The sequence below is a fragment of the Apus apus genome, chromosome 14 (genome assembly GCF_020740795.1).
Source record: "Apus apus isolate bApuApu2 chromosome 14, bApuApu2.pri.cur, whole genome shotgun sequence".
In the NCBI taxonomy this organism is placed as follows: Eukaryota; Metazoa; Chordata; class Aves; order Apodiformes; family Apodidae; genus Apus; species Apus apus.
In genome coordinates, this window is record NC_067295.1 from 2,843,142 (window position 1) to 2,860,831 (window position 17,690).

The 17,690-nt window shown below is 63.9% G+C and overlaps 2 protein-coding genes across 5 annotated transcripts in view; one reads left to right on the forward strand and one right to left on the reverse strand.

Moving 5' to 3' along the window:
• Nucleotides 1-3,083: 3,083 nt before the first annotated feature.
• Nucleotides 3,084-14,316, forward strand: SREBF1 (sterol regulatory element binding transcription factor 1). Its single transcript, XM_051632076.1, is given in 20 exon segments — nucleotides 3,084-3,337; nucleotides 6,208-6,597; nucleotides 6,767-6,867; nucleotides 6,869-6,931; nucleotides 7,009-7,149; nucleotides 7,232-7,450; nucleotides 7,540-7,654; nucleotides 7,748-7,959; nucleotides 8,361-8,565; nucleotides 9,075-9,259; nucleotides 9,819-10,080; nucleotides 10,490-10,656; nucleotides 10,760-10,928; nucleotides 11,019-11,127; nucleotides 11,705-11,814; nucleotides 11,907-12,039; nucleotides 12,179-12,341; nucleotides 12,626-12,811; nucleotides 12,892-13,003; nucleotides 13,249-14,316. Coding segments are annotated over 20 exon segments (3,372 nt in total). The 5' UTR covers nucleotides 3,084-3,231; the 3' UTR covers nucleotides 13,473-14,316.
• A 335-nt stretch (nucleotides 14,317-14,651) lies between these two features.
• RAI1 (retinoic acid induced 1) overlaps nucleotides 14,652-17,690 on the reverse strand; it is a 73,660-nt gene continuing 70,621 nt past the window's right edge. For 3 of the 4 annotated variants that reach the window (XM_051632071.1, XM_051632072.1, XM_051632073.1), the window contains 3 exons: nucleotides 17,410-17,503; nucleotides 16,990-17,039; nucleotides 14,652-16,608 (listed from right to left, as the gene is read on the reverse strand). In XM_051632071.1, the coding sequence (XP_051488031.1) occupies nucleotides 16,594-16,608; nucleotides 16,990-17,039; nucleotides 17,410-17,503 (159 nt within the window). In that variant the 3' untranslated portion in view covers nucleotides 14,652-16,593. The remainder of the gene's footprint in view (nucleotides 16,609-16,989; nucleotides 17,040-17,409; nucleotides 17,504-17,690) is intronic. The other variant, XM_051632075.1, reaches the window with a different exon arrangement.

The window sequence follows — 17,690 nt, forward strand, 5'->3', positions numbered from 1 at the left end:
TCTGTGTGGGATGTATTTGGGCAGGTCCATGGCCTGGCTCTGCTGAGAAAGGTGCAGAGCTCCCGCTGTCCTGACACCAGAAATGACACCCAAAAGCATCGGGTGATGAATTTCCAGCACTGTGCAGGGGGAAGGCTGGAGCAGGGGGGCTGCTGCCTTCCGGGGGCTTCAGCACATGGGTGTGCATCAGGCAAAGCTCCCTCTGACCCCAAATTCTTACTGTTTCCAACAGGGGGCAAAGTGGGAGCAGGACAAGCACACCGGGATGTTTCACATGTGTGACCCCCCCAGCCACTGGTGATGCCAGAGTCCCCTGACCAAGCATGGGGTGAACCCTGACAGGTTTCCCATCTCTAAATCTTCCCAGGCTCCCATGGAGACCCTGCAAGCTCCCGGCGTGGGCTGGGGTCTTCCAGAGATCCCTGCCCTTCACTGCAGGCTGCTGAGCGTGCTGCAGAGCCCAGAGCTGGCTGAGCCTCAGCCAGGGTACGTGTGGCTGCTTTTCAGCAGTGAGTTTGGCTCCTGCTGCAAATGGGAAGTGACCAGACGGACATTTGCCTTTTCCCATTTCACCTCGGGGTAAATAAACCCCAAGCAGGGGCTGTGTGGCACCCTGGAGTGCCACCAGGCCTGGCTGCGTGTTTACCTAAGCAGGAAGGGATAGTTGACAAAGCTGAGTTACAGGTAGTGAAGGAGAGAAGAGGCTTTGAATCTGTTTGCAACACGTATTAATGATTAACACCAGGCTCAGCCACAGCAAAACAAAGCCCGGGGCAGGAGGGATGCTGCGGCTGCTCCCGGGTGCTGGCAGGAGGCAAACATCCAGGGGCTCAGCTTTTTTGGGGAGCCCACCCAGCAGAGCACGGGGGGGGGCAGCGGGATGGGGACTGCTCCTTGCAGGGTACCAGGAGCTGCCACATTCAGGCTCTGCAGCTGAAGCCCGGCAGATCCACAGGGATGCTCCCTGCCTCAGGCAAGCCCTCGGCAGCCGCACCATCCTGCCCGGCCGGCTCGGCAGCCAGAGAGCCCAGCCGTTTTTTTTGGGGGGTGAGGGGGGGGGGGAATGCTGGTTTGTTATTCTGTCTCATCCCTGCGGTTTTCCTCCCTGCCTGCGCTCAGGAAAAACGTCTCAGCGACTCCGGAGCAACCACGTGGCCCCGCTGCCATCCCCGCAGGACCGGCATGATGTAATCGCGGGCCCCGAGCCGTGATGCAGAATCACTCCACTCCGGCCGCCGCGCTTATTGGCTGCGTGGCCCTGGTCCTACGGGCGGGGTTTTCCCTACCCCGCAAAGCCGGCTTACCCCGGGGAGCCCCACCCCGCCTGGCATCCATCGGCCTCCAAACCCACCTCGGCCCACCCAGCTGCCGGGGTGCTCCTCTCTTCTCCCCCCCCCCCCCAGCCTTGACACCGAAGGTGCTGCTTGTTTGCTTCGGTCCCCCGGAGCAGGGGAAAAGCATCGTGTGGGGTGATGGGACCCCCTGGATGTGGGGGAGAAAGGGGCTGGGAAAGCACCCTGCAAAATGCAGCTTTGTGGGGAAATAAAGCTGTGCTTATGGGTGTGATTCCTCACACACACCGCCCCCCCCCCCCCCATGTCTCACTGTGCCCCCGGGTCTCCCGTGGGTTATTAGAGGTGGGTGACCCTGCCCTAAAGCCTCACGGGGCCATGGCACGTCCATCACCCAGCCCTGGAAACCTGCCCTCTCCTCCCCCAGCACTCGGGCTGCTGCAAGGGCTGGCCTGGAAGAGAGGGGAAACCTCCCACCACCATGGAGCCTGGGGGGCACTGCATGCCCCCCCAGCCACCTCACAGCAGGTTGTGGGGCTCTCAAGGGCTTTTCTTTAGCAGCATTTGCTGGGGTGAGAGCTGTCCAAGTGTGCAGGTGACGCTGTCCCAGCCGTCGGCGCGGAGCTGAGCCAGGACTCCCTGGGCTTGTCCCCAGCTCGGGCACAGGTCAGTGTCCCCAGCTTGGGAAGCTCACAGGGGCTGAGGGTGTGGAGGGACCAGCTGGGCCATGCACCTTTGGCTCTGCCACCTGCCATGTGCACACACAGGGTGCTCTGGGAGGTCCCATCAGCCTCAGGTTGTACCCTGGTGCCCCGTGCCAGGGGAACCCCTACTGCACTGGGGTACCTGCTGTGCCCCCACCTGGAAGCTGCTGAGGCTGGAGGAGGTTTTTATGGCACAGGCAGGTCTAATTAATTCACAGGTAGCCTTGGATGGTGCAGAAGTGGAGAGGGCAAACTTTCCAGGGCCCAATGTTGCAGGCCAATTTATTTTCCCAAATGATTCCCAGCTGTAAGACAAGCCATGTGGCACTGCAGGGCATAGCAGAACGGCCTTGCCCTGGCCTGGGACCTCCACCCTGAGACCCACCACCCGTGGGCAGCCATGGGGCTGACCCTACTGGCACCAGTGGTTTTCCGGATTCCCACAGCTCCCAGCACACTGGTGTGTAGGCTCAGCTGGGGCTCACAAGACAGCACTGGAACCTTGGGAGCTTCTTCCATTCCCTGATCTGGAACCATGGGAGCTTCCCCCATCCTGGGCTGTGCCATGGTCCAGCAGTCGTACTGGAACAAGCTCTGGACCCCAGAGCTGAGAGAGGGAAAGCAGATGTCCCTCTGTGTTGGGAACCAAAGGAGCCTTGAGAGGTGACAGAGTGGCCTTGGCATGTGGCTTCCATGAGATTCTGGCCACTTCCGCAACCACGGCCACCAGCTTCTCCCCTCCTGCCTGCTCCCACGTGTTCCCAATCCGGGGCTAATTGGTGTTTAATGCCCAGCCCAGGTATTTAATGTCTGTCCCCAGGGCCTAGTGCCTGTCCCCAGGGGTCAGTGACTTCCCCAGGGGGGCTGATGCCCTGCTCAGGGGCTGCAGCCAGCTTTGCTCCCTGCTCCTGGAGCGCCAGGTTCCTGCCCGATGCCCCCGGGGATCCCACCCGGTGCCGCCGGGGCCCCCGCCCGGTGCAGCGGGGCGGCAGGTCCCGGGGCCGGCAGTGCGGGGCAGGGAGGCGGTGCCGGGGCGGGACACGGCGGCGGATCCGCCTCCTTCCCCTCCCTCCCTCCCTGCCCGCCCGGTAGCAGGTCTGGGCACGGTTCGCCGGAGCAACTTGGCGGCTCGTCCCCTTCCTCCCTCTCCCCGGGCCAGCGCGGCCATGGCGGGCGGGCGGCCCCGCCGCTCCTAGAGCCGCCGCCGGCGGGGTGGTTGATGTCGGGTATTCACGATGAGCGCCCTCGCCTTCGACGATGCGGCCCTGGAGGGGCTGGCCCCGTCCCTCGGCCTCTCCGGGGCCAACGACATCGACATGGCCCTGCTCAGCGACATCGACGGTGCGTCCCGACCCGGGCAGCGGCGAGCGGGGCCGGGCTGGGGCACAACCGGGGCTCGGTGCATGGGCAGGACTGGGCTGGGGGGTATAACCGGGACCGGGCTGGGGCATAACTAAGAGCGGGGTGGGGCTATAACCGGGGCTCGGTGCATAACCGGGACCAGGCTGGGGCATAACTGGGACTCGGTGCACGGCCGGGACCGGGCTGGATGTAGAACCGGGTCTCGGTGCATGGCCAGGGGGCTGGGCGCGATTCTATAACGGGGCTCGCTGCACGGCCGGGAACCGGGGCTCGGTAGGTGGCCGGCGGTAGCGGGTTCGGTGCATTGCCGGGCTGAAGGGACCGGGCTCGGTGCCGGTGCCGGTGCCGGGCCCGGCGTGGGGGGGACGCACCGAGCTGCTGTAGCGCAGGGCCGGGCGGTTCGGGCTGTCTCCGTTACCGGCGACCGGTACATGGCAGAAGGGGGCTCGAAGAATGGAGAACAAGACCCCGGGACCCCCAAACTGGAGTTGCCGATGCCGGGACAGCCCCGACGGGGCCCCCGCCGACCGCAACATCGTGTAGCCTCTAACCCCGCCCCCTGCGTGACGTCACCGCCGCCGGGTTACTCTCGGTCATTCCCTCCAGGACTCCTGGGTTCCCTGAGCCAACCCAACCGGGATGGGGGGGAAGCGGGGGAGGTTTTGCACCGCCCCCCGGGGGCAGGCACCGAGCTTGGGGAGGGGGGGCGTGGGATGGGAATGCTGTCGAGGGGACCCCACTTCCCGAGGGGACTCACTCCCCTCCGAGCTCTTACCAATGCTGGCGTTAGCCGAAATTTGGGTTTACTAGCCCTCGGCTAGCATCGTGCTCGCCTCGCCGGGTGCTCCACCGGCTCTGCCGGTCCGCGGACCTGCAGAGCTGGTGGAGCACCCGGCGAGGCGAGCACGATGTTGGCTGAGCTCTCCAACACCTGCCCCACTGTTCGGGTCCAAGGTGGTCTTTCCTCCAGAAACCAGGCTGGAGGTGGCACCCCAGTGCTGGAGGCTCATCCCAGTGGCAATCGAGGTGGATCTGGGCAGATCCTGGTGCTACCTGCCTCCGTGGTGAAGTTTTGGGGAAGGGTGTTCCCCCACTATGGGATCTCATGGCCATCTGGGGCACCTTGTGCCCCTCAGGTTTGCCACTGGTGTCTGGGTGATGGCAGGTTGCCCTTCATCCCTGTTCCCACCATGGGGTGGTTGTGGGATGTGCAGACAGGGATTTGGGTGTTCAGTGCCCACCGGGACCTGCAGCCATGTGGATCTGCCCCACATGTGGGGTGGGGACAGCTGTGGCACCGCTGGGTGACAGCATGGGTGGCTGTGGGTGCCACTGGGTAGAAATACCTGGTGGGTGCTGCGTGGCTGGGAGAGCTATACCCATCCCTGCACTGGCCAGCAGGAAGGGGGCCAGGAGAGACTACCCCTTCTCTGCATCCCAGACTTTGCTCTCGTCTCTGGAGGACCCTTGGGGAGGGGAGGGTCGAGGCTGGGACCCTCCCCTGGAAGGAAAACCCCTTGGACAGGGGTGCCAAGGGCTGGATGTTTTTTAGGGGGGAAACGGGTTGTCCAGAGATCCCCTCGGTCCTTGTGGGGTGCTGGATATGGAGTGAGGAGCGTCATGTGCGGCTGGAGGGATGTGGGGAGCTCGGGGGGCACCGGGCAAGGGGGTTAACGGTGGCTGACCCATAGTAACCGCCGGGGGTGGCCGGCAGTGACCGTGCCGGGCTCACCTTGGCTCTGCCGCGGGGCTGTCCGGGGGCGGCGGCGGCGATTGGCGGAGTCACATCACCCCACGGCCGGGCGGGCGCGGGGGGGCGTGGGGAGGAGGCCACAACATGGCTTGAAAATATCCTCCTTGCTGCTCGGCACGGGGCTGAGCGGGGGGGTGAAACCTGCTCCTGGGCATGGAGAGCACCTTTCAAGGTACCTCCCCCCCCCACCCCGCCACTATCCTTCTCCTCCCTGCTCGGTGGGGTCACTGCTTGGGGACCATCTCCGGGTGCTGCACCCTCATCGGGGGTGTCTGGGGGCTGTGCACCGTGGTGGGGGCATCCCGGAGGTGTGTGTGGGGGTACTGTGGCAGGGGCACCCCGGGGGCTGTGCACATGGAGGTACCACCATGGGGTCTGTGTGCATGGGGGGTACCACAGTGGGGGCACCCCAGGGTCTGTGCTCCTGGGGTTGCCACCATGGGGACGTGCTGGGGCACTTTGGTGGGAGCATCCTAGGACATCTCAGTGGGGCATATCCGGACACCCCGATGTGTCAGTGGGGACGTCCTGGGGCCCTCAGATCTCATCAAGCAGAGCAGAATTGCCCCGAGGGTCTTTAACCCCGCACTTGCCCAGGTGCCCTCCTGGGGGGTGCCATGGGCAGGCACACCTGGCATGGGGGTCTGTCCCAGCCCTGCTGTGCCACCCCTCTGTCCCAGCCTAACCCCCGCTCCTGATGCAGGGGCTGTTTTGGGGGTTGTTGGGGTTTCCTGTATAAGATAAATGAATGAGCTGGCACAAGCCCATGTCTGTCCCACTCGATGTCAGAAACAGGCACCCCCAGAATGGGCTGGCAACCTCTGAATGCTGGTGGCCAGAGCCCAGCCATCCCCACTGCAGGCTCTGTGCCTCAATTTCCCCACTGGCAGGGTGGCCAGGAGGCTACAAGGAGAGGGGCACAGCAGCTTCCTGGGCTCTCAGGGAGTTTTGTGCCTGGATTGTGGGGATCCCTCCCCAGAGTGCCAAGTGGTGGGGTGGGCAGCATGGTGCCAGCTCGGGGACCCCCCGGGCTTTAAGGGGGCCCCTCGGGTCTGAGCGTTTGCTGACAGCTCGGGGGGGCGGCGCTGTTTTGCAGACATGCTCCAGTTGATCAACACGCAGGACAATGACTTCTCGGGGCTGTTTGACTCGTCGTTCGGTGCTCCCGACAGCGCGGTGCCCCCAGGGCTCTCCGCAGCCTCGGGCACTCATGGCACCTACCTGGGGCCCAACAAGCCGCCCTCTGCCACCCCCACCAGCAGCGTCTACCCGGGACCCCCTGGAATGGCAGCCTTTGCCCCCCAGCCCCCGGCCCCGCTCCTGCCGGCCCCGGCCCCGGGTGTCAAGGAGGAGCCGGTGGCCGTGGCCAGCAGCCAGCCCCAGCCCGGCTTGATGGTGGCCCCCAGCTTCGTCCCCACCACCTCCCCCCCCAGCCAGTTCAACCCCCAGCCCTTGGTGGGCTACCAGAACCAGCACAGCTTCTCCGGTGAGTGTTTTGAGTGTGCAGCCGTGGGGAGGGGGGGCGGTCAGAACTCCCTGGGTGGGGAGGGGGCTTTTTGCTGGAGGGCAGATGTGTCCCTGCAAAATGGGAGTGCCCAGGGTGGGTCAGTGTTGGGGAGGGTGTCTGGTAACACTGTCCTCTGCTCCTTCCCCAGCTGTGCAGCCTGGGAGTACGGGGCAGGCCGTCCCCAGCCCCCTGCCCGCCCCCCAGCCAGGCCAGCCTGTCTCACTGGCTGGCCCCGTGCAGAGCGTGGCCCCCCCCACAGCTCCTGGCCCCCACTGCCCCCCAGCCCGTCTCATCCCAGATCCAACCGGTACCGGTAAGCCCAGAACCAGGGGTGGGGGCTCCTGGTGCTGCCCCCCCCGGCACAGCCCCACTGACCCTCTCCTCCCCCAGGTCCTGCTGCAGCCCCATTTCATCAAGGCTGACTCCCTGCTGCTGACGGCTGTCAAGACGGACGCCAGCAGTGCCAAGACCTCCACCATCACCTCCCTGGCCACCAGTGCCAGTGGCTCTGCCACCCCGCTGCAGGTGCCGGTAGGTTCCACCACCGGGGAGCTCAAGTGTTGGGGGGATGCTCAGGAACCCCCCCACTGATGTCACCCTTTTGCCCCTGCAGGCTCTGGTGAGCGGAGGGACCATCCTGGCCACGGTGCCGCTGGTGGTGGACGCCGAGAAGTTGCCCATCAACCGCCTGGCGCCCAGCGGGAAACCGGCGCTGGTGCAGAGCCGGGGGGAGAAGCGCACGGCCCACAACGCCATCGAGAAGCGCTACCGCTCCTCCATCAACGACAAGATCGTGGAGCTCAAGGACCTGGTGGTGGGCACCGAGGCCAAGGTGGGAGCCTGCGGGGTGGTGGGGTGAGGGTGGGCAAAGGGTGGGCTTTGCCCAGCAGTTGGGCTGAACCATCCTTGCCCTGCCGGCAGCTCAACAAGTCAGCCATCCTGAGGAAGGCCATCGAGTACATCCGCTTCCTGCAGCAGAGCAACCAGAAGCTGAAGCAGGAGAACCTCACCCTGAAGATGGCCATGCAGAAGAACCGTGAGTGGAAGGGCAGGTCTGAGGGTGGCGGGTTCAGCTGCAGGGCTGCTGTACCCCTCCCCAGAGCCCCTCAGCCCGCTCTGCTCCCCACAGAGTCCCTGAAGGACCTGGTCAGCTCCTGCAGCGGGGTGGACAAGGCAGGGGCCCCCGCCGAGGTGGTGAAGGCGGAGGTGATGGAGATGCTGACGCCGCCACCCTCAGACGTGGGGTCGCCGTCCCACAGCAGCCCCCTCTCGCTCAGCGGGGGCAGCAGCAACAGCAGCAGCGACTCGGAGCCCGACAGTCCCCTCTGTGACCATGGCAAGGTGTGGGGGGGCTACAGGGGAATCCCCCTACCCAAGTGAGGTGGAGCATCTGCTGCATCACCCCGGGGGTGCCCAGAGAAATGTGGATATGAGCTGGGACCTCCAACTTTGCTCCCAGAAGTAGCCCAGTTTGGGGCTGGAGGGAGTGGTGCAAGGGTGTTGTGGGGTGCAGTGGGCTGCTGCACCTGTGCCCCATGCTCTGTACCCCAAAATGTGCTGTGCCCCGTGTTTCATGGCTATACCCTGCACTCCATGCCCTGAAGCCCATAATGGTCACACATCACCATGACCTGTGCCCTGTGCCCCATGCCTGTACCTGTGCCCAATATCCCACGCCTTATATCCCATGCCCTGTATCCTATGCCTGTATCCTGGTGCTCATGGCAGCTCTGCCCACCCAGGTGAAGCAGGAGCGCCCACCTCCCTCGCCCAGCAGCCAGGGCATGCTGGACCGCTCCCGCATGGCCCTCTGCACCTTTGTCTTCCTCTGCCTCTCCTTCAACCCCCTGGCCTCCCTTCTCTGGGCATCCAGTGCCTCGGCCCCCATGGGGAGTCCAGGCACTGCCGGCCCTGGCAGGAGCATCATGGCTGAGTCTGGCACCGTGGGTAAGCTCTGGCATGGGGTGAGACTCTTGGGGTGGAGGACACTGAGATGGAAGCTTTTGGGATGGAGAGCATGGATATGGAGGCTGTCAGGGTTGTGGTTGTTGAGGTGGGCCATTGGGTTGGACACCACTGGGATGGAGGCTGTTGGGATATGTGTGGGTGGGAGACTGTCAGGGTGGGCATGGGGCAAGGGCTTGTTGAGGCTGCTGAGGTGAAGACCGTTGTGGTGCAGGATGTTGGGGTGAGGGTGTGATAGGGGCTACCTGGGTCAAGGCTGTCGGGGTGGTGCTCATCAGGGTGGAGGCTGTTGGATGGGAGACCATCAAGGTGGAGGTGGGAGTGGGGTGAAGACCAGTGGTGGTGGGGGGGGAGGGTCTTGAGGTGGGTCTGAGCTGGGAGATGATTGGGATGGAGGCTGTTGGGGTGGACCTTGGTGGAGTGGAGGTCCTTAGGGTGGGCAGGGGGTGAAGGCCACGGGGATGGAGGTCCTGACCCCCCTGCTCCCGCAGAGGAGCCGTGGGGGTGGTCGCAGTGGCTGTGGCCCACCCTGGCCTTCTGGGCACTGAAGGCAGGGCTGGTGCTGGGGGCCGTGGTGCGGCTCTTTGTCTGCGGGGAGCCCGTCACCCGCCCCCACTCCGAGCCGTCTGTGCTCTTCTGGCGGCACCGCCGGCAGGCCGACCTGGACCTCGACCGGGTAAGCCCCGCCCCCTTGCCACACCCTACGTGATGTCACCTGCCCCACCACCCCCCATGTCCTGGCACCCCCTCTCTGGGTTAGCCCTGTCCATTCCGCAGCCCCTGCCATTGGCATTAGCCCTGCCCACCTGGCCACACCCCATCCCTCCCACCTGGACTAGCCCTGCCCACCTGGACTAAGCTCCGCCCCACCCACCTGGACTAGCCCCACCCCCACTAGGGATAACCCATCACCCACCGGCTGTAGCCCCGCCCCCTGCCCCACCCACCCTGCCCACACCCCACTCCAACCTGCCCACACCTCTCTGGGTTAGCCCCGCCCACTTCACGGTGCCCCGCCCCTTCTGTCGCCATTTGCCCCGCCCACCTGCACCTGGCCCCGCCCCAGCAGCACGGGTGGCCCCGCCCATCTGCCCCACCCCCTCTGGACACGCCCCCTGCTCTGGCACCTGCTCCCTGCGTTAGCCCCGCCCATTCGGCAGCGCCCCGCCCCCTTCCTTAGCCCCGCCTCCCCTTCCCTGGCCCCACCCCCTGACCCGCCCACCCGGGGGGCACAGGGGGACTTTGCGCAGGGGGCCCAGCACCTGCGGACGGCGCTGGGGGCCCTGGGGCGACCCCTGCCCGCCTCCCACGGGGACCTGGCCTGCAGCCTGCTCTGGAGCCTCCTGCGCCACCTGCTCCAGCGCCTCTGGGTGGGTCGCTGGCTGGCTGCCCGCGCCGGGGGGCTGCGCCCCGACCCCCCGCACCCCGCCCACGTCCGACAGAGCGCCCGCGATGCGGCCATGACTTACCACCGCCTGCACCAGCTGCACCTCGCCGGTACGGGCCTGGGTTCCCACCTCCTGCATTCCCCCCGAGCTGTCCACGTCCCCCTGATTCCCCATGTGTCCTCCCTGAGCCCCCCCTGCCCCCCCTGAGCCCCTTGCATCCCTCCTGAGACCCTCATGTTCCCCCAGAGAACTCCCTTAGCCCACTGCATCCCCCCTGAACCCCTACATCTCCCCTGAGCCCCCCTGACCTCCCCACATCCCCAGTGATTCCCTCCCTCCATTTCCCCTGAGCCCTTTATCCCTATGAGTTCCCCGTGTCCCCCCTCAGCCCTCTATGTCCTGTTATGCATCCCTTCTGAGCCTTCCACATCCTTCCTGAGACCTCCTCATCTCCCTACATGTCCCCCTCAGCCCCCCACATGCCCCCTGAGGCCCCTGTTTTCCCCCTCCCCCCACAGGGAAGCAGGCTGGGGGGCATCTCCTGGCCATCAACCTGGCGCTGAGCGCCGTCAACCTGGCCGAGTGTGCCGGTGACACCATCTCCGTGGCCGCCCTGGCTGAGATCTACGTGGCAGCCGCCCTGCGGGTCAAGGCCAGCCTGCACCGCTGCTTCCACTTCTTGGCTGTGAGTGAGGGGGGCACAGGGTGGGTGGGGGGGGTCCCCATGTGTCCCCTGGGACCCAGTGTCAGGCTCCCCCTGCCCTGACCCCCCCCGCTGTCCCCCGCAGCGCCCTTTCCTCTGCAGCGCCCGGCGCGTGGCCCTGTCCCATGGTGGGGCTGTGCCCCCTGCCATGCAGTGGCTCTGCCACCCCTTGGGCCACCGATTCTTCGTGGATGGGGACTGGGCTGTCAAGGGGGTCCCGAGGGAGACCATCTACAGCTCTGCTGGCAACCCAGGTAACCACCCCACCCCCTGTCTATTGGGCACCCCCAGCCTCCCCGTTTTGGGGTGTTGGCAGATCCGCTCACCACTTCTCTGTGCTGCAGTGGACCCCCTGGCGCAGGTGACCCAGCTCTTCCGTGAGCACCTCCTGGAGAAGGCTCTGTGCTGCGTGGCCATGTCCGAGCCCGGCCGCTCAGCTGCCCAGGGAGAGGGGTAAGTGTTGGGGTGGGCACCCTCCTCCCCCCACCCAGCCTGGGCACTCAGTTTTGGTCTCCTCATGGCAAGAACTTTGAGGTGCTGGATCTTGTTCAGAGGAGGGCAACAGAGCTGGACACAGTTTCATGGTCTGGAGCACATGTTTTTTGTGGAGTATCTTGAGGGAACTGGGTGTGTTTAGTCTGGAGAAAAGGGGGCTGAGTGGAGACCTCCTTGCTCTCTGTAACTCCCTGAAAGGAGGTTGGAGCAAGGCGGGGTAAGTCCCTTCTGCCAAGGAACAAGTGTTCTTGTTCCCAAGATCAAGAGGAAATGGCCTCAAGTTGTGCCAGGGGAGGTTTATATTGGATATTGGGGAAAACTTCTTCCCCCAAAGGGTTGTCAGGCACTAGAATTGGCTGCCCAGTGCAGTGGTGGAGTCACCATCCCCAGAGGAATTTAAAAGCTGTGTAGATGTGCTGAGGGACATGGTTTAGTAGTGACCTTGGCAGTGCTGGGTTAATCATTGGACTTGATGATCTTAAAATTCTTTTCCAACCAAAATGACTTTATGATCCCATGGCCCCTTTCCCAGCAGGCATTTCTCCGACGCTCTGGAATACCTGCAGCTGCTCAATGGCTGCTCTGACTCCAGCAGCGAGCCCAGCCCCACGCCCTCCATCAGTTCTGGCTTGGCGGCCGTCACAGGTGAGGCCGGTGTGTCCCATTCCCGGGGACACTTCATGTGGGAGCCACAGGGCTGGTGGACATCCCAATCCCATGTCCCTCCTGCCCCACAGGCACAGACCCTGTGTCCAAGTGGTGGGCATCCATCATTGGCACCGTCATTCACTGGCTGCAGGGAGATGAGGAGGGGGCTGAGCGCCTCTACCCGCTGGTGGAGACCATGCCCCGGGTGCTGCAGAGCTCTGAGTGAGTGCTGGGGACACTATGGTTGGGTTGCTCACACGCTCCGTGCTGCCTGGTGCCTGCTGGAGAGTGGGCACCGGTGGGGGACACGACTGCACCCAGCAAGGGACCTGCAGTCACTGTGCCCCCATAACCCTGGCAGGAAGCCCCTGCCCCGTGCAGCCCTGCACTCCTTCCGAGCCGTCCGTGCCATGCTGAGCAAACAGGACGGGAGCCAGGCCAGCCTGAGCCACTGCGAGAAGGCCAGCAGCTGCCTGCGGGAGAGCCTGGAGCTGGGCAGCCCCCCCAAGGGCACCATCGACAAGGTGAGCCCGGGAGAAGGGGCAAGGCGGCCACCCAGCCCTCGCGGGGGAAGCCCCTGGCCCTGGCGGGAGGTGCCCCCGGCCCCCGCAGGGGTGCATTGTAGTTGCATTGCATGTGTCAGACTGGGAGTGCAATGCCCCTGCCATGCAGCCCGGCGGGGGACCCCGCGCAGCAGCGCCTGCCCGCAGGGACCTCCTTGGACCTCCCCCCGCCACCCCAGTCTGTCTCTCCATCCGTCCGTTCCCAGCTCACCCAGCTCCCTCTTGCATTCCCACCCCACCTGCAGGCTGTCCAGTTCCTGCTCTGCGACCTGCTCCTGGTCACCCGCACCAACCTGTGGCAGCAGCAGATGAGTGCCAGCCAGCAGCGCAGCTGCCTCTACCAGGCGTCTGCTCTCGAGCTCCGCGGCTTCCAGCAGGACCTCAGCAGCCTGCGGCGCCTGGCCCAGACCCTCCGCCCCGCCATGCGCCGGGTGAGCCCCCCAGTCCTCCTGCTGGAGGGTCCCCTCGTTCCCCGCACCCGGCCATGCTCACTTGTCCCCACCTCTTCCAGGTGTTCCTGCACGAAGCCACCGCCAGGCTGATGGCTCGGGCCAGCCCCACGAGGACCCACCAGCTGCTGGATCGCAGCCTGCGGAGGAGAGGGGTGCAGGGCAGCAAAACAGGTGGGATATGGGATGGGAGACCCCCCCGCCCTGGGTGCCGTGCCCTCAGGGGACACCCCTCTCCCCATCCCCAGCACCCCAGCAGCTCTGGGTGATTGGGTCACAAGGTTTGCCTGCCCATTCTTGGGAGGTGGCACCTGCACTGGGGGGAGCAAACGGCTCTGTCACCTTGGGGAACACCCAAGGGAGGGTTGGTGGCTCCGTGGGACACCCTTGGGGCTGACAGCCACTCTCCCCCCGTGCAGTGGGAGAGCCGGAGAGCCACCCCACGCCGCGGGAGCACGCCGAGGCTCTGCTGCTGGCCTGCTGCTACCTCCCGCCCAGCTTCCTCTCCGGGCCGGGCCAGCGCGTCGGCATGTTGGCCGAGGCCGCTCGCACGCTGGAGAAGCTGGGGGACAAACGGACGCTGCACGACTGCCAGCAGATGATCATCAAGCTGGGCAGCGGCACCACCGTCACATCGGGCTAGCCAGGGAATCGGGGGGGGACCCCACGCTGCCAACCCTGCTCCTCTCCCCCCCAGCTCCAGGAGGTGGGGATGGAGGTGGCAGGTAGGCACGTGCCTCAGTTTCCCCCTGGAACGTGAGTCCCTTCTGCGGGAGCAGTTTTTAAGGTGGGGGGGGGAGGGGTGGGATGGTGGGGAGGGACAGGGTGATGCCCGGTGGGTGCAGAGGGTCCCTGTTGTGGGATAGCCACGCGTGGGGCACCCCGGGTGGGCTCAGCACCCCCCACCATGGCTCCGTCCCTCTCCCCAGCCCGCTTGGGTGGTGGGACGTGGGGACCTCTAGTGACACTGTCGCAGTATTGCATGGCACTGGGACGCTCGGCCACCCTGGCCCAGTGCCACCCAGTGCCACCCACAGCTCTGGAACGGGGGGGGAGGGCCCGTCCTCGTCCCCTCTCCCCCCCCCTCCTGGTGTCCCTGGGGTGGCTCGGGGTGCCCTCGGCTTTGCCCCCATTGCAGCAGGAGGGGGTTTAGCCTCCCCCACTGTGCCCCTGGTAGGCAAGAGGAGCCTCCCAGCACTGACCAGTCCCCCCAGCACTGAACAACTCCTCCCCCCAGTTGAGGAGCTGCCATTCCCCCCCCCGCCCCCCCCGGCATGGCCTGACCGGAGCGCTGTTGGAGAAGGGATGGCAGGGTGGCATGGGGCTCCCGGGGGGCGGGTGGGTGCTCCCCCTTCCCCTTGCTGTGCCCTCCCCTTGTACATAGCCCCCCTGCCCTGTCCCAGGGCCCCCTGCCCCCCAATGCCTTTTTAAACGGTATTTTCATAGTTGGAGAGTTTTGTACAGACAATTAAAGCTGATTATTTATACTGGTGTGTGCTGGACTGGGGGAGTGGGGAAGACACCAAACCTGGGGGAAACACAGAGCAAGGGGACCCCCCCACACACACCCCTGGGTCCTGCTTGCCCCCCACAGGGAAGGACTGCAGAGGATGGGGGGGGAGACAAAGGTGGGAGGGATGGGGACACCGGGTGCCAAAGCACCCCAAACACTCCCTCCTTACCCAAAGATGACCTGGGGTGCTGCTCTCCCCCCAGTACCCCAGCCCTACAGCCAGACCCTCGGGTGCAGGTGGCACCTGCAGACACAGGGGACCCCCAGTAACCCCTGGGGAGAAAGAGAGGCCACGAGCAGGGCGCCACGTACTTCCAAAACAATCGTTGTATCTTTATTGACGCTCTGAATGCAATGACCTGTTTTTTACTCTTAAGGAAAATAAACATCTTTTAGAAACAGCTTGTTACACACAATCTTCAGTGTGAAGCAATATACTAATAAGAACACTAGTCTTAACATTTACAGTCTTCATATATATTATATATATGTATATGTATACATATATATACACTATATAATGAGGCAATATATAATACACACGGTTTACCATTTTACAGTCATATGTACAAGATGTCACTAAAAATAGCCAGATTTCAGGCAACACTGCCAGGGACACTGGGAGGATTGTTGGTTGTTTGTTGTTTTTTTTTTCCTTTAAGTTAATTATTATTTTTTTCCCCCTCTTTTTTTTTTAAAATGTATTTATTATTTCTATTTTTACTGTATGTTTTTTTTGCTCCCGTGTCCAAGGCAAATTGCTGAAATGACAGACATTTTGTGGCCAGCAAACCTTGAGGGTGAGGGCTGGGTGGGACGGAGGGGACACAACAGCAGGGGGGGGACATGGGTGCTGGCTCTGTGGGGCTAGGGGAGGGGCGGATGGGGCCAGTGCTGTGCCCACACACACACAACCCCATACCTTCGCAGGGTTTTGGGGTGGATTCACCCTGGTTTGGTTATTTGCTACCTGTGCCAGGGTAGGGGTGGTGTGAGGATGGGTTGGGGGGGAAGAGGGAGGGGGGGGGGTCATGCAGGGCACCCCACGGAGACGTGGGCGGGGGGTGATCCCAGTGCTGGGCAGCCCCCCCAAAGCTTCACTGAGGTGGACGGGAGGGAATTGAAAGCCAAAGGATCTGAGTGAACCCAACACCCAGGGCAGGGAGGGGAGAGCCAGGGCCATGCAGAGGGCAAGTGCCCTCCTCTTCCTCCTGCAAGGACCCTGCTGCTAGCTGGAAAGCCATTTCTGGGGTGCTGGCACCCTCTTACACCAGGATAAGACCCGGGGTGGGGGTGGTTGCACAGAGAGACTGAGGTTTGCACCCAGAGCTATGGGGTTTGCACAAGCACAGGGAGCAAAGCCCATCCCCAGTGAGAGGAGCCACAGAGCTGCTCCAGAGGGAGAAGGGTGGGTCTTGGGGTCTCCAAGAGTAGGACTGGGTGTCCCCAGCCCAGCAGTTACAGCACCCCATGGACAGGGAGGGTGGTGGGTGCAATGGGCTGGGGGCTGGAAGGAGGGAGGAGGGCTGGGGCAGCCCAGTGGGCACCCCTCGGCCTGGGCAGGGGGGCCTGGCACCCCGGGACAAGCAGGGTGGGAGCAGACAGGAGATGGAAGAACAAAACAGAAAAGCAGAGTGGTGTTTCAAACAGCAGGCCGTTTTTTCTCCTTTTTTTTTTTTTTTTTTTTTCTTTTTTTTTTCCTCCTTTTTTTTTTTCTTTCTCTTTTTTTTTTGTCTTTTCTGTCTTTTTTTTTTTCTTTTTTCTTTTTTCGTTTTTTTTTTGTCTCCTTTTCTCCGCCGCACGTATATACAGACAGACACCGTGAGGTTTGCTGAAGGCAACATCTCAGATCAGATCAGTGTGAGATATGGAGAGCCGGGACCCGCGGGGGGGGTCTCCGGCAGCCCCACAGTAAGACAACATCACCGGGACCCCCCCGTGTACACGGTCCCACACCCCCGCCCCACCCCCCCCACCCCCCATCACCCCCGCCCTCCCCCCTGTGCAGCGATCCCGAGGGATCCCGATCCATCTCCCGTGTAAGCCAGGCCGGGTTTTACCGGGGTCCGGGGGTGGAGGAAAACCCGGCGCTGGCTCTACCCGCCCGGAACGGGCTCGGGGAGGGAGAAGACGGGGATGGGGCAGCGCTGCGCCCACCTGCAGCGGGGGGGGGGCTCCCGGTACAGCCCCGCTCCGCTCCCGGGGCGCTGCCTCCTCCGCCGGTCCCTCGCTGGTGGGTGCCCGCGGGGGGCTACAGCGGCTGCCTCTGCAGGGAGAAAAGGGGGGGTGTCAGCTAGGGTGGGCGGGGTCCCCCGGGATCTGGTCAGCCGTGAGCGTCCCCATCAGCACCCACCCCGCCCACCCGCAAATTACTGGGCGCCCACCTGAGATGCAGAGCTTTTAGCAGGGGTTAATTATCACCTACCACCTGCTCAGTGCGTGGGTGGTACCATCCTCACCCCTCCTCCCCCAGCCCAGCAGTGGAGGTACCCCCAGGTATCCCCCCTGGGATGCACTGCCCCACCACAGCACCCCATGCCGTGGAGCAGGGTGTCCCCAGGGGGGCATGGTTTGAAGGCAGGTCCCCCCCTACCCCAGGGGCTGCGAAGCATTTCGGGGGTTGTGTGCTGGGGGGCTCTGCGCTTACCTTATGTTTGGGGCATTTCAAAGAGAAGCTCTCTTCGGTTAATAAGCAACCTGCAAGGAGAGGAGATGGGGTCAGGGGAGTCCCCACACAGTGGGATGGCTGTTGCCAAGCAGAGGGGACACAGCATCCTCCCCGGCCCATGGCCTCCTGCCAGCTCCTGGACCATGAAGGACCACAAACCATCATGGTCTGGATGGTGGTGGGTGCAATTGCTTGAACGCTTCAGCTGAGGCTGGACAAACTCAAGACACCATTAGGCATGGCTCTGTCAGGGGACATCGCCATACCAGCTGGCAGGGAGCCACCAGCCCACCCTGGCCTTGGTGGCCTCAAGTGTTGCAGAGCAGCCAGCTCCGTGACCAGGCGGGTCAGAGGGGACTGGGGGGGTCCCCCCAGCCCTGTCCCCATGGCCGAGCTCACCTGTGTCGATGGCACACGCGTAGTGGTAGGTGTGGGGACACCCCTTCTGGCAGCAGCCCACGGTGGCTCCCGCTTGCTGGCAGCTCGAGCACTTCTTTAAACGCACCCAGGGATTCACAGCAGGGAAAGAGAGATGCAAAGAGACAGAGAGACCCCGTCAGAGCCCAGGGCGAGACCAAAGCACCCCGACAGCATCCGTCCCCAGTATCAGCACACGGTGGGAGGCACCATACCCCTGGCTTGGCCACCTGCAGCCACGCACCCGTTTCCCACCCGCTGTA